Here is a 12,301-nt window from a genome sequence, read left to right as displayed (position 1 = left end):
CCTGTGTCGGGCTCTGTGCTGACAGCTCAGAGCCTGGAGCCTGCTTCGGATTCTGTGTCTCCCTCTCTCTCTGCCCCTCCCTCGCTCATTCTCTCTCTTGAAAATAAATAAACATTAAAAAAAAAAGAATAGCAGTCCGATTGGATTAGGGACCACCATACAATCTCATTTTAACTGAATTACTTCTTTAAAGACCTATCTCCAAACACAATCACATTCTGAAGTACTGGGCATTAGGGCTTCAGCATAGGAATTTGGGGACTTCATGTTCAGCCCATAACAATTGTTTTCTGACAAGAGTGAGCTATCACTCTTTGCTTTGATCCTCTGTATGTAAGGTATTTCTTCCGTAAGCTGTTTTCAAGCTTTTTCTCTTTATCATTTTTTTTTCAGCATTTTGGTTGGGGTGCGTCTTGGTATGATTTTTCTCTGTTTATCCTCCTTGGAGCTTGTTGGGATTTTTAAATCTGATGCTTATACTTGTTATGAAATCTCAAAGCTGTCAGCCATTATTTCTTCCTATGTTTTTCTGTTCCCTCGCCACCCGCAACGTTCTCCTCTCCTTCTGAGACTCTAATTACACATAAGATAAAGCATTTTATCTTGTTCCACAGGTCACTGCTGTCCTCTTCATTTCTTTAGTCCTTTTCATTCCTTGCTTAGTTTTAGATAGTTTTTATTTCTTTGTCTTTAACTTCAAGTTTCCCTTTGCTGTAACTAACCAGCCATTAATATCACCCCCTGTATTTTTTTCCAATATTGTATTTTTCATTCTAGAAAATGCATTTGGGTCTTTTTTTTTAATATCTTCTATTTCTTCTATCTATACTTTCCACTAGTTTCTTGAACACATGTAGCACATTTGTAGAAATCTTAAAATCTTGCTTAATTCCATCACAGCCACCATTTCTAGATTTGCATCCATAGATTTTTCTCCTGACTAAATGTTATAGTGTCTTACTTCTTTGTATGCCTGATGAAGTTTTTTTGAATGCCAGACATTTTGAATTCTACATTATTGGTCCTGGGTTTTGTTGGATTCCTTTAAATCAACTGGGACTTTTTTCTGGCATGCCTTTAATTTACTTGAAAGCAGTATGACTTGCTTTTAAGTGTTCTCAGAGTGGGTTCAAATTAGCCTTTGTCTTTAAGAAGGTGCTGAGTGAGAGAAGAATTGAGTCCAAGGACAGAGTGAATGGACAGGAATAGGACTCAGGAGGCAGAAAAGAGCGGGAGGAATGAGATAGATCAGGGGGCAAATATCAGAGACCAGCAGACCTGAGAAGCTGTATTCCTGCAAAAGTCAGTGAATATTTAAATTGGGGTGGGGGTGGGAGAAGTTGTGTTTATATGTAAAACTGAGCTAGGCTCTGGGCTTCGATAATCATAAAAGGGTTTCTTATTTACATTCAGAAGTTGAATGCTATAGGTATGAGACATTCCCTTCGTTGCAGTCAGGCAGCCTTGGTCTCCATCCATTCAAAGGAAGTGCTCTAAGCCTGTCTTGTTTACCAAATCGCTGCTGCACATTTCCAAAATGCCCTCCAGGGGGCATTCCTGCCCCATTGAAAACCACTGATTTGGGATCTCAGGATTTAAAATACGCCTTTTATTCTGCTCTTCCTTAGCCCCCGTTCCTCATGTTGCACAACATCAGGGGCATCCCAAGGGCCCTTTTCTTTGTATACTCTTCCTGGGTGATGAATTCGTTCACGTCGGCAGCAGCTGCTTCCCAATGTTCATGATTACCAACTCACATATCCAGCTCACCCTTCCTAGGTCTGCCTCTTCCTCTCTGTTCAAAGTTTGCTCATCCTTAAAGTCTCAGCTCAAGTGCCGCCCACTTCATGAAGACTTCTCCCTTCCTCTTGCCTTTGGAAATACTACCTAAGGCTTAGCTCTTAGCTGTCCAGAATTCCTCACACTGTAGTCATGATTGGCACCTAAAAACCTGGAAAGTGGCTTTTCAAAATGTAGGTTCCCAGGCAACACCTTCAAAAAGGTAACATTTCAATAAGCTTGGTAAATTATTTCCACTTACAAACACCCAATGTTTGTAATGTACGTTGTAATATACATTTTAATAAGCTCTCAGAGGCATTTTGATATAAACTAAAAATTTAAGACCCACTGCCTTAGACATTTCATTTGCATCCCAACTGATGTGGAAACCCTTCCAATGTAGGAATCCTTCTTAATGCTTAGAAGCTAGTCCCATGCCGAGCACATAGTTGGAGTTTCCAGCTTTCAATGTCAGGCGCTGAGAATTGGTGGGACCCATCTGTCTTGTTGACAGATTTTACAGTCTTCTACATCATCTGGATCAGCCATATTCTTTGATATGTGCAATTGATAGTATTTTCTGGGTCTTATATACAGTGCTTTAGTAAAATGCTATACAAATGAAGCTTTGGGACAAGTACCCTGGTGTTTCTTTCATCCAGATTGCTGCCCATAATCCCATCCTATGCAGAAATTCTGGAGCGGCCACTGCCTGGGACACAAAGAGTAATAAAACTGGTTCCTGTTTCCAAACAACTTCAAATCTAATAGTTGAGAGACAGAGGTAAACAAATAATTACATAATAAACACAGCCTATAAGAGGTATAGAAATATTGGTGGAGGCAGGGAACTTAATATCTGAGCTGAGTTTTAAAGAATGAGCGAGAATTCATATTCAGCCAGGCAGGGAAGAGCAACCCCAGCAAGAGAACAGCCTTTGCAAAGGATGGAGGGGTGGTTATTGGGTTTATCAGGGAATGAATGATAAGCGCAAGAGAGTTGGGGGAAAGACAATAGTGGGAATGAAGCTTCCTCTTGGCCTTGGGTTTTCCAGTGGGAGGATGGAGATGCTGATGGCGTAGATTTGTGGGAATAGACTCTTGAGGCCACTCTTGGTTCCTTCCACTTGGAAGCAGACAGTTCTAGATGGCATAGCCCCAGCTTCTCACTTTCTCAAGCTCAGCAGCTTTGGAGGCCCCTGGGGCTAACCTCTAATCTCCACATTCACTGGAGAGCAGTGGCTTTCAAAGAGTTTAATTGCAACCCCCAGAAGAAGTGCATGTTATGCTAGAACACACATCAGCAAACATACAATTGAAACACAATTTCCACCAGTGTCCATTGTTTCCTGTGATCACTTTGATGCTTTGTTTCCTAGTCTATTCCATTAAAAAAAATTAAGGTTGGGTGGCACCCACTAAATTGATTTCACAATCCAATAAGACACAACCCGACTTTGAGAAACCCTATTCTAGAACTCACATGTGAGTTTGGAAGTGTTGAGAAACAGCACAGTACAGTGGCTGAGAACTTATACTCTGGGAGCAAATGGCCAGAATTCAGTTCCCCCACTTATTACCTGTGTGGCTTGGGCAGGTTACTTAACCTTTCTGTACCTCAGTTTCCTTGTCTGCAAAATAGGATAACGTAGGTATAGATAGATACAGATATAGGTAAATATAGATATAGGTCTCCAGAAAATTGCCAGGCATCTAGTAAGTGCTGGTTAAGTGTTAACTGCCATTACCTTCCTCCTCTCCCTGCTCTTCATCATCATCAGTGATCCCTCCTGCTATCCCAACCTAAAATGGAGAAGCCAAATACAGTACCACTGGTGGGTGGGGGGCGGGGGCAATACCAAAAGATTTATTTACAAGGCTGTACAAAACTACACAGTGTGCAGGACAGGGTGGGGGCCCTGCTCTGCAGGCTGTGCCCTTATTTGCAGGGAAGAAGGGGAGGGAGACCCCTTTCTTGCTCATGGTTTAGTGTTCTGGATAAGGTGAATGCTGGCTCTGAAATGATCCCTCTGCTTTCCACTAACAGACATTTAATTTTCTTGCTCACTTTTTGTGACCACCTAGAATCCCACACCCCCAAAGTGAGGAGAACTTCTTTCTTAGGATGATGTCAGGGACCATTCAAATGTCAACCCATAGCAGGCAAGATGGAATTTCTTTCCTCATCAATTCAGTGAATTCAATCCAAAAATGGACAATCCACAAAGGGGGAAGAAGAAGAAGAAGAAGAAGAAGAAGAAGAAGAGGAAGGAGAAGAAGAGGAAGGAGAAGAAGAGGAAGGAGAAGGAGGAGAAGGAGGAGAAGGAGGAGGAGAAGAGGAGGAAGAAGTGGAGGAGGTGGTAGGAGAGGGGAGGGGAGGGAGAGGGGAGGGAGAGGGAGGGAGGAGGGGAGGGGAGGGGGAGGAGAAAAGCAAAAAACGAACTCTTTAATTATGCCAAAGTCTGGCATGTTTAACCCACCTCCCCCAGCACCTCTCAGATGCTCTGATGGTCAAACTCAGGAACAAAAGAGGCAGCTGCCCCCTGATGGGTGGAAACCAAATTCAAGAATATTTTGTCAGTCACTGAAAGGACAAATTCAGGAAATAAAGAACGGGAGACCTGGAGTAAATATTTCGTTGGTCATGATGATCAAAAGATGATGGTTAATACACACACACTCGGACCTCATCCCACCTGTTGCAGGGCGGAAGCAACACGTCCGGGGGCCCCCCACCCTCTCCCTGGGCTTCCCCCGCAGGGGCCTGCAGCCGCTGCCCCACCCCGGACTCTGCCCCGTTTGCAGCCTCCCTCAACATGGTGCCTGGACATTCACCGCGAAGAAAAGCCAAGGACTTGACCTGAGTCTGCGGTGGGCAGGGTTGCAATGTCCGTGAGTCCTTCTCTATCTTCTTTCCCAAGTTCTCTCCTTCTCTCCCCTCTCCCACCCCATCATTGTTCCCCGGAAACAAATAGGATGGCTTCACTGGTCAATTCTTTACATGTACAAACACCAAAAGCAGAGGAAACACCCCTGGCCACCCCCCTCCCCCCCAAACCCCAGTGCTGGGAGAGCAGCCCGCGGCGGACGAGGCTGCCTCGGGAACTGCGGAGCTGCTGGAGCTGTCCGGCTGTTCTGGAAACTTCTTTGGCCTCTGGGCTTTACCTGGAGGCCTCTTCCTTCAGCTCCTTGTTTTTCCGCACCTCTTCCGCGTGCTTGTCCTGAGAAGGAAGGGAGCGAAAAGGGCAGGTCACACAGGCTTCCCCGGGGATAAGGGGATAAAAGGAAGCCAGGGGAAAGAGAACACAAAGTAAAGAATTGCGGCCACAGGAAGTGAAGAGCAAAGTCTGCAAAGACGTCCTGAGAAGGGGCAGAAGGTGGCAGGTGAGACCGGCAGGAGGCAGGTGGAGCAAGCCCACTGGTTTGGCCCCGGGGAGCTCGTTGACTGGGGCCAACCTCCCACGGGGAACCCACGTCCCAGCAACCCCAGAGCCCACCCACCTCTCCCTCCTTCACCTGGCCGTCCTGAGCTCGCACTCAGTGCATTGCTTGACTCAGTGTGAGAAGCAGCTCAGTGTCACTATGCGAGAGGAGCATGTGGCATTACGGCCAGGCCTCATGACAAGTGCCCCCCCGCCCAACACTTGCAACGTGACCACTGCCTTCACTTCTGTCCTTCCCCTCCCTCCATGCAAGTTGTTTTCTTAAGCCCTTTGGTGAAAGATGAGGGCTCTTAAGGTATGAATTGATGGAAGAATTTTTGGAAATGTCACCCAACTCCAGAAAGTGGACTCTCTCACAAGTGGGGTATGAGAACCCTCTTTGCCTCACAGCATAATAGCCAAAAGATGGGATCTGACTTCAAAGACCCATCAGCTATGTGACCTTTACCAATCACGTCACCGATCAGGCCTCAGCAACCTGGTTTTTAAAGAAAGGGCCATGAACGGAAAGCTCCTTTTACCTCTAGAATTCTGTGACTTTAGTGTTCACCTCCAGGGCACCTCGTGGCCTGCCTTCTGTCACTGATCGTTGTACATATGCCTGGGTCCCCAGTTGAACGGTATCTTTCTTGCAGGCAAGGAGCACACCTTTTTCTTCTTTGTATTTCCCCATTCTTCCTAGAGCACCTCGTACATGGCAGGTGCTCAGTAAATATTGTCTCTACCAGACCTTGGCAATCATCCAGATATCATCATATCCACATATCAAAAATCAGCCTGGAGTAGGCCCGTTAAGTCAGTCCAGGAGTTCAGGATATATCTTAAACTATGAATCCATCCTTGAAGAGGCCCTAGAAATTTCCATGGCCCTAGGAAAAGTGTGGGTACTGGTGTGTCTAGGACAGTGGTTCTAAACCTCACCCCATAATCAGCATGACCTAAGGAATTTGTGACACCGCCGGGTCCTCGGGCACCATTCCTAGAGAGCCAGTGTCCGTAGGTCTGAGGTAGGGCCCAAGGATCTGTAGCTTTAAACTTAACACCAGGTGAATCTGTTGCAGGTGGTCAGTGATCCACACAGAAACTGACACAAAGCATTGGCTTGGGGCAGGGCAGAAGTCATACATCTATCTCTCATTCCACCTCCTGCCTCCATCAGTGACCAAGAGTGAATGGGGTCACGATCCCAAAAGAGTGATGCCCACTCAGATTCTTACTCTGACATTTTGCTTCTTGAAGTCTTACCTCACCTCCGTAGCTATTACACCAGAGTGGGGACCTTCTCAATCTCTTCCCCTCAGAATCTACCTCCACTCAGGTGAGCTCTCTGGGGAGAACCCTAGATTTCTGGGATTCCTTTTCTTTGGCTTCCAATGGTCCCCTCTCTGGCCAAAGGGAAAACAGGATGATTGTGGACTGATCCCCCCGAAATAGGGGTTGAAAGAGTCCCCTAGGTTTATGGTACCCAGAGAACCGGGTTCTGGTCCCAGCTGCACTGCTTAGTGTCTGTGTGACCCTGGCCAAGTTATTTGACCTTCTCTGACATGGTTTGCCCATCAATTAAATAAGGATAACACTGCTGTGCTTACCTCATGGATTTGTTGTGGGGATAGGGGTATGAAAAGTAAACGTGTTTTTGCCATCGTTTAAATACCATATCGTGGCTCTAGCTTCAATGATTTCTTTTGGGTTTAGCCTGACAGCCCACGCCCCATTTTATCGCAATCCCAGGTTTTTGTTTTGTTTTGTTTTGTTTTCCTGCAAGAGTTTGTTCCTAGCCAGCCCTCAGTAACTGGGGAAGGCTAAAATCAGACCCAGATCACTTCCCTCCCATCCGATACTTGGTGGAGGCCTTACTTCTCCTAGGAGGGTGGAGCGTGAGAGTGGAAGGGTTGCCACATGCTGGCCAGAGGCAGGGCCTACGCAACATTCAGATCCCCTGTGAAGAAACCGATCTTTCTAGTAGCTGTTGCCAAGGGCCTGAGACTCTAGGTGGATGGGCAGGAAAAGAGTGGGGACCACGCTGCTCACCATGGGACGAGGCCACCGATCGGGTCCCGGGAGTCACCGCGCAGCAGGCGGCTCCTGGAAATAAAACACAGAGCTGGAGCTCTCCCAGGAGCTGCAGGAGAAACTGGGGCAGTCTGGAGACTCAGGAAATGAGGCCAACATGTTCTCAGCAGAACGGGCTGTTACTCTGCTGACACGTGGGACCAATCCCAGTCTCTCACGTTTCTCCTATGTAGGTGACACCATTTGGTGTATTGACAAAAGGCAGAATATTGGAAAGACCCGTGACTCACTCAGTCCATATCAAGAGGTTTGGAGAGAATCAGGTTTCCTGCTCAATGGTCAAACCAGCTTATCATGCCCTTGGCTTAGAGCCAAGAGCCCAAATCATCATCTTGCATTAAATCGAATCAGTCCATTGAAGGATGAAGCCGGGAATGTACAACTGCTTATTTGTCCTTACTCCCTTGCATCACACAGGGTTCCTCTAGAAGATCAGAGGTCTCATCTCCCTAAGACAATGAGAAACTTCAATTGTGTAGCTGTGCATCATAGCCCCCACAGAATTCCAAAGCTTGGCTCATGTTTCTTGCCTACGACTTCCCAGAACATTCCTTGGAACTCTCTAAGGATCCAACCTAACAGAAACACCCCTTTCCTACCTGAGGCTGTTTGCTGCCTAAAATAATATGTAGGCCCTTTATACTTGCCATGGAAGGAAGAGAGTTTCCAGGAATCTCTTCTCTCTCCAAGACCACTTACCTTCTCTTGCAGCCGTTCCAACATGGCGGCAAGATGGGCCTCCCGGTTTTCCTTATTGGATTCCATCTTCTGGGCCAGTTTTTCCTTAGCCATCTTGATGAAATTGTTGTTTTCCTCAATGGCTTTTTGGATCACCTCCCGCTCGTGTTCTCGTTTCTCTGCTAGGTGTTTCAGGAGCTCAGCTTCCTGGTACTAAGGAAGCACAAAAGGGAGAGAGAGGCCCTTGAAAGTGAGCATACCAGGGTGAATTTTCACCACCATCACTTAAGATTTGCGCACCCAGAATAGATGCCTCCCTGAGCCTGGCACATTGGCAGGAAGCTGAGACACTCTGGATTCTCCCACCATACCCTCAGTTCTTTTTCTCATTGCCCTCTTGCCTTCCTTCCTTCCTTCTTTCCCTCCTTCCTTCCCTCCCTCCCTCCTTCCTTCACTCCTTCCTTCCCTCCCTCCTTCCTTCACAAATATTAAATGATGATATACCAAGTGCCAAGCACTATCCTAACAACTTGGGGAAGAAAAAAGTCTACTAGAGATAAGACATATACATAAGTCTAACCCAGACTAGCATGTGACATATGCCCTAAGAGGTAGAGAGGAAATGCTATAGGAATTCAAGGGAGAAGATTATTTTCTCCTTCAAAGACGAAAAGCTTATGGGGCACCTGGGTGGCTCAGTAGGTTGAGTGTCTGACTTCAGCTCAGGTCACGATTTCACGGTTCGTGAGTTTGTGCCTCACGTCAGGTTCTGTGCTGACAGCACAGAGCCGCCTTCAGATCCTCTGTCCCCCTCGCTCTCCACCCCTCCCCTGCTTGCACTCTCTCTCTCTCAAAAATAATAAATAAACATTTACAAAAAAAAAAGATGAAGAGCTTCCATAAAGATGGGTCAGAGGAATCAATAGGAAACATGGAAGGCACACAAGGGGGTGAAAGTATACCACACCATGACCTTCTTACCCTTTCCCCAGTTAAGGATCCTTTTCCTTAATTGTTTAGCCTTTCCCTAAATCGATAGTGTTTGCCGATGTCTTCCTCTTGTCGGTGTGCATATAAGGCCATCTCTTGGGCATATGTAATTCAGTGCCTTATCCCTCTAACCAAACTGTAAGCTCCTAAAGACCAGTTACCTCACTTCTTTGCTTCCCTCAATGGTTGTTCCATTCTCTGCCCTATCCATGGGAGGCACTGCCGAAATATTTGTGCGTTGGTGGTGACCTGACCTCAGCTCAGGGCCACCACCTGTCTTCTCTAAGTCCCTCCCCTCATGCTGAGATAGAGGAAAGAAAGGACAGCACTTGCCTTTCTTCGCTCCTCAGCTGCTTCTAGTTTCTTCTGGATCTCTTCCAGTGATGGGTCTCGCCGCCTGGGTAGGGAGGCATTGAACTCGGGGACCCCATCGAAGGAAGGTGGCTTCAGGATGACTTCAAAGGACTGGCCCGAGGTACATTTGTTCAGCTCAATGACTTCCATGTCGGAAATTACACACCAGTTCAGGTCCACTGTGTCTGCTAAAGAAAGCAATAAAAGGGGCTGCTCACCCCCTGTAAACTAGATTGGTGCCCCAAAAGCATGCACACATGCACACGTATATGGGAGCTCTAGGGTCCCCAAGGCAATCAGTTCTGGGTTGGTCCTGAACTAGGCACCTAAGGTGAATGGGGCTGAAGGGGCTGGTAGCCATGGCAAGGGCTCAGGCTCCAAGAGTAGAGGTCCCAGGCATCGCGGTTTCTAATAATGGCCGTAGCAACTGCTTTCACTTTTGTTTCTGCCACAGGCTCCTACCGTCATTGAGCTCTTGCTCAAATTGTCCTCAGCGGCAGCCAGTGGCTCATTTGCCCACCACCCACCACCCGTCCACTCCTCGTCCCACTACCAATCTGATGGCTCAGCCTATTGCCACCTCTCCCCTGCTCCCTCCTACCCTGCTCTCTTCTTTCTCTCCAGTCAGCACTGTCTTTCCGCTGGCTTTGATCTTTCCTCCTACACTGTCTCCCACACCAGCCTAGACAGAAAAAACAATCTCAGGTAACCCAAGCAACTCCCATCTCTCGTTTCCAAAACAAACCTGTCCCTTCCTTTTAATCCCACGGAAATTAAGAGGTGACCTGCTCCCCACCCCTCCCTGAGCAGAATGTGGCCACTCAGTGCCCCCTGCCAGTGTCCTGGGACCCTGTCACAGGTCCCAGGCAACATGGCTACTGCACAACCTCCTTGGCTGGCTGCAGGGGGAAGTCCTCCTGTTCGCCCCCGCTCTGGACTCCGTCAGAGCATCTCCACCATTCACTAAGGAGACCTATCAACTGTGGAATCCAGTGATTTGCACTCATCTTCTATTCCAGGTGTTCCCCAAGGGCAGAATCTCTGACTGCCTCACCTCGGCATCTTCCACAGCGTCCGTTTGTTAAATGAATGAAGAAAAGATAAGATCAGGAGGCAGAGGGCCTGATTCACCTTCAGCTGCTACCTAGTCCCCCGGGCTGCAGCCCCACACCAGCCTTTGCCTGATGCTTAGACCCTCAGAATCAGCTGCAGTGGTTTTACTGGCTCTGGGAAAGAAAACTTGACACGGGGAGGAGAGTTTCATAAAATTGGGACAGGAGCGTGCTACTCGTGGATACGAGCCCAGGAGTCCTCCACAAGCTACACCCTCAACTGTGGCCCTCACTTACCTTCGTATTTATAGGATGATTTATTCAGAGGATCGGCCAGAAAACAGGAGCAGAACAAGGACACCAGTGGGAGCTCCTTCATCTTCTCTTTGTAGGCTGCAGAAACACCGGCAGAAGGTGGTGACTCCCTCCGAGTCTCCAGAGTCAGCTCCGTGTGAGTCTGGGTGCCTGAGCAGCCAGGGGTCACCAGGCTCCACAGCGGCACCTAAACCACCCAAATCTACCCCTTGCCTGGGGATTCAGCCCCCTTTGCCCTGAGCGGCCCATTTTAGGATTCCTGTGTGTGATTCAGATCCACTTCTGTCCACCTTATTAGAACCTGACCCTTCCAGAGCACCCAGATGACCCCATCTTCTCCTGAGTACATTGTTTCCCTTCTTAGTACCGAATGCAGAATGCCCTCTGGTAAAGACCACAAACCCCAACCTGGCGCGCTGGACCTAGTTCTCTGTCTCCTCACACTTGCCCAGAATATTCCATTTACTTTGCTCCGAGATGCAGGAAATCCACGCTCCATTTTAGTCCAAGTACTCAGCAGTGCTTCTCTGAATGGTAAAGATGCACACCACCATCCCTCCGGTCTTGCCTCTCCCTGGGTGGCAAGGTCAGGCTGTGAGCCTTCTCTGACCTTCCCAGCACAGGTGCCGGTGCCCATAAAGGCACCCCCACCGTCTAGTCTCTTTGTGTCAGGAGAGGATTTGAAAGCCAAGAGGTCACAAGTTAGAGCTGATATGGTCAAGTCCAGCCCACTATTGCCCTGGCCCTGGCCTGTGATCCTGCCTGTCCCCCCACCACCTTGGGGCCAGTGCACCTTGTTTTCAGCTCCACATCCTCAGGCCCTCTCAGTTCTCAGCTAAACCCAGTGTGGTGCCCAGGCACTCTCCTTCTTCTTTCCTTTTACTTGTTGAAAACATAATCCAGTGTGAAAATAATACGTGTGCATTGTAAAAAGTTTTTAAAACACACACAGATGAGTAAAAGAAAAGCTCTGGGGCGCCTGGATGGCTCAGTCGGTTAAGTGTCCGACTTCAGCTCAGGTCATGATCTCTCGGTCTGTGAGTTCGAGCCTCATGTCGGGCTCTGTGCTGACCGCTCAGAGCCTGGAGCCCGTTTCAGATTCTGTGTCTCCCTCTCTCTCCGCCCCTCCCCCGTTCATGCTCTGTCTCTCTCTGTCTCAAAAATAACTAAACGTTAAAAAAAAAAAATTTAAGGGGCGCCTGGGTGGCTCAGTCGGTTGAGTGGCCGACTTCGGCTCAGGTCATGATCTCGCGGTCAATGAGTTCGAGCCCCGCATCGGGCTCTGTGCTGACAGCTCAGAGCCTGGAGCCTGTTTCAGATTCTGTGTCTCCCTCTCGCTGACCCTCCCCTGTTCATGCTCTGTCTCTCTCTGTCTCAAAAATAAATTTAAAAACGTTAAAAAAAATTAAAATTAAAAAAAAATTAAAAAAAAAAAAAGAAAGAAAAGCTCAGCTGTGATCCCACCCACCATCTAGAGATAACGCCTTTTAATCCTGGGGTATACTTTCTGTCAATCTTTTACCCTTCTCTGTGTCTATGTAAGCACATATATGTGTGTACAGAAACACCCTGCCCTACGGTACCCCGCTGCATAGACAGTTTTTGTACCTACCA

General features: G+C 47.8%; 1 protein-coding gene across 1 annotated transcript; it reads right to left on the bottom strand.

Annotated features, from left to right (window-relative positions):
- Positions 1-4,845: 4,845 nt before the first annotated feature.
- On the bottom strand, positions 4,846-10,765 carry STMN4 (stathmin 4). The gene is made up of 5 exons (XM_049632412.1): positions 10,670-10,765; positions 9,922-10,002; positions 9,300-9,508; positions 7,998-8,189; positions 4,846-5,003 (listed from the first exon to the last, which is right to left on the bottom strand). Exons 1-5 carry the CDS (start codon positions 10,749-10,751, stop codon positions 4,944-4,946), a joined length of 624 nt encoding a protein of 207 aa, XP_049488369.1. The 5' UTR covers positions 10,752-10,765; the 3' UTR covers positions 4,846-4,943.
- Between the last annotated feature and the right edge of the window lie 1,536 nt (positions 10,766-12,301).

Source organism: Panthera uncia, chromosome B1 (genome assembly GCF_023721935.1).
Source record: "Panthera uncia isolate 11264 chromosome B1, Puncia_PCG_1.0, whole genome shotgun sequence".
NCBI lineage: Eukaryota > Metazoa > Chordata > Mammalia > Carnivora > Felidae > Panthera > Panthera uncia.
Note: the sequence above shows the minus strand (reverse complement) of the source record. Positions and strands in the feature narration are given on the sequence as shown.

Bases quoted from the DNA above. Each gene is read 5' to 3' on its own strand.
- STMN4 (XM_049632412.1), bottom strand. From the start codon at position 10,751: ATGAAGGAGCTCCCACTGGTGTCCTTGTTCTGCTCCTGTTTTCTGGCC. The intron at 10,003-10,669 runs GTAAGTGAGGGC...TTTTCTGTCTAG, and splicing joins ATCATCCTATAAATACGAAG to GCTGGTGTGGGAGACAGTGT. The intron at 5,004-7,997 runs GTAAGTGGTCTT...CTTCCTTCTCAG, and splicing joins TGGAACGGCTGCAAGAGAAG to GACAAGCACGCGGAAGAGGT.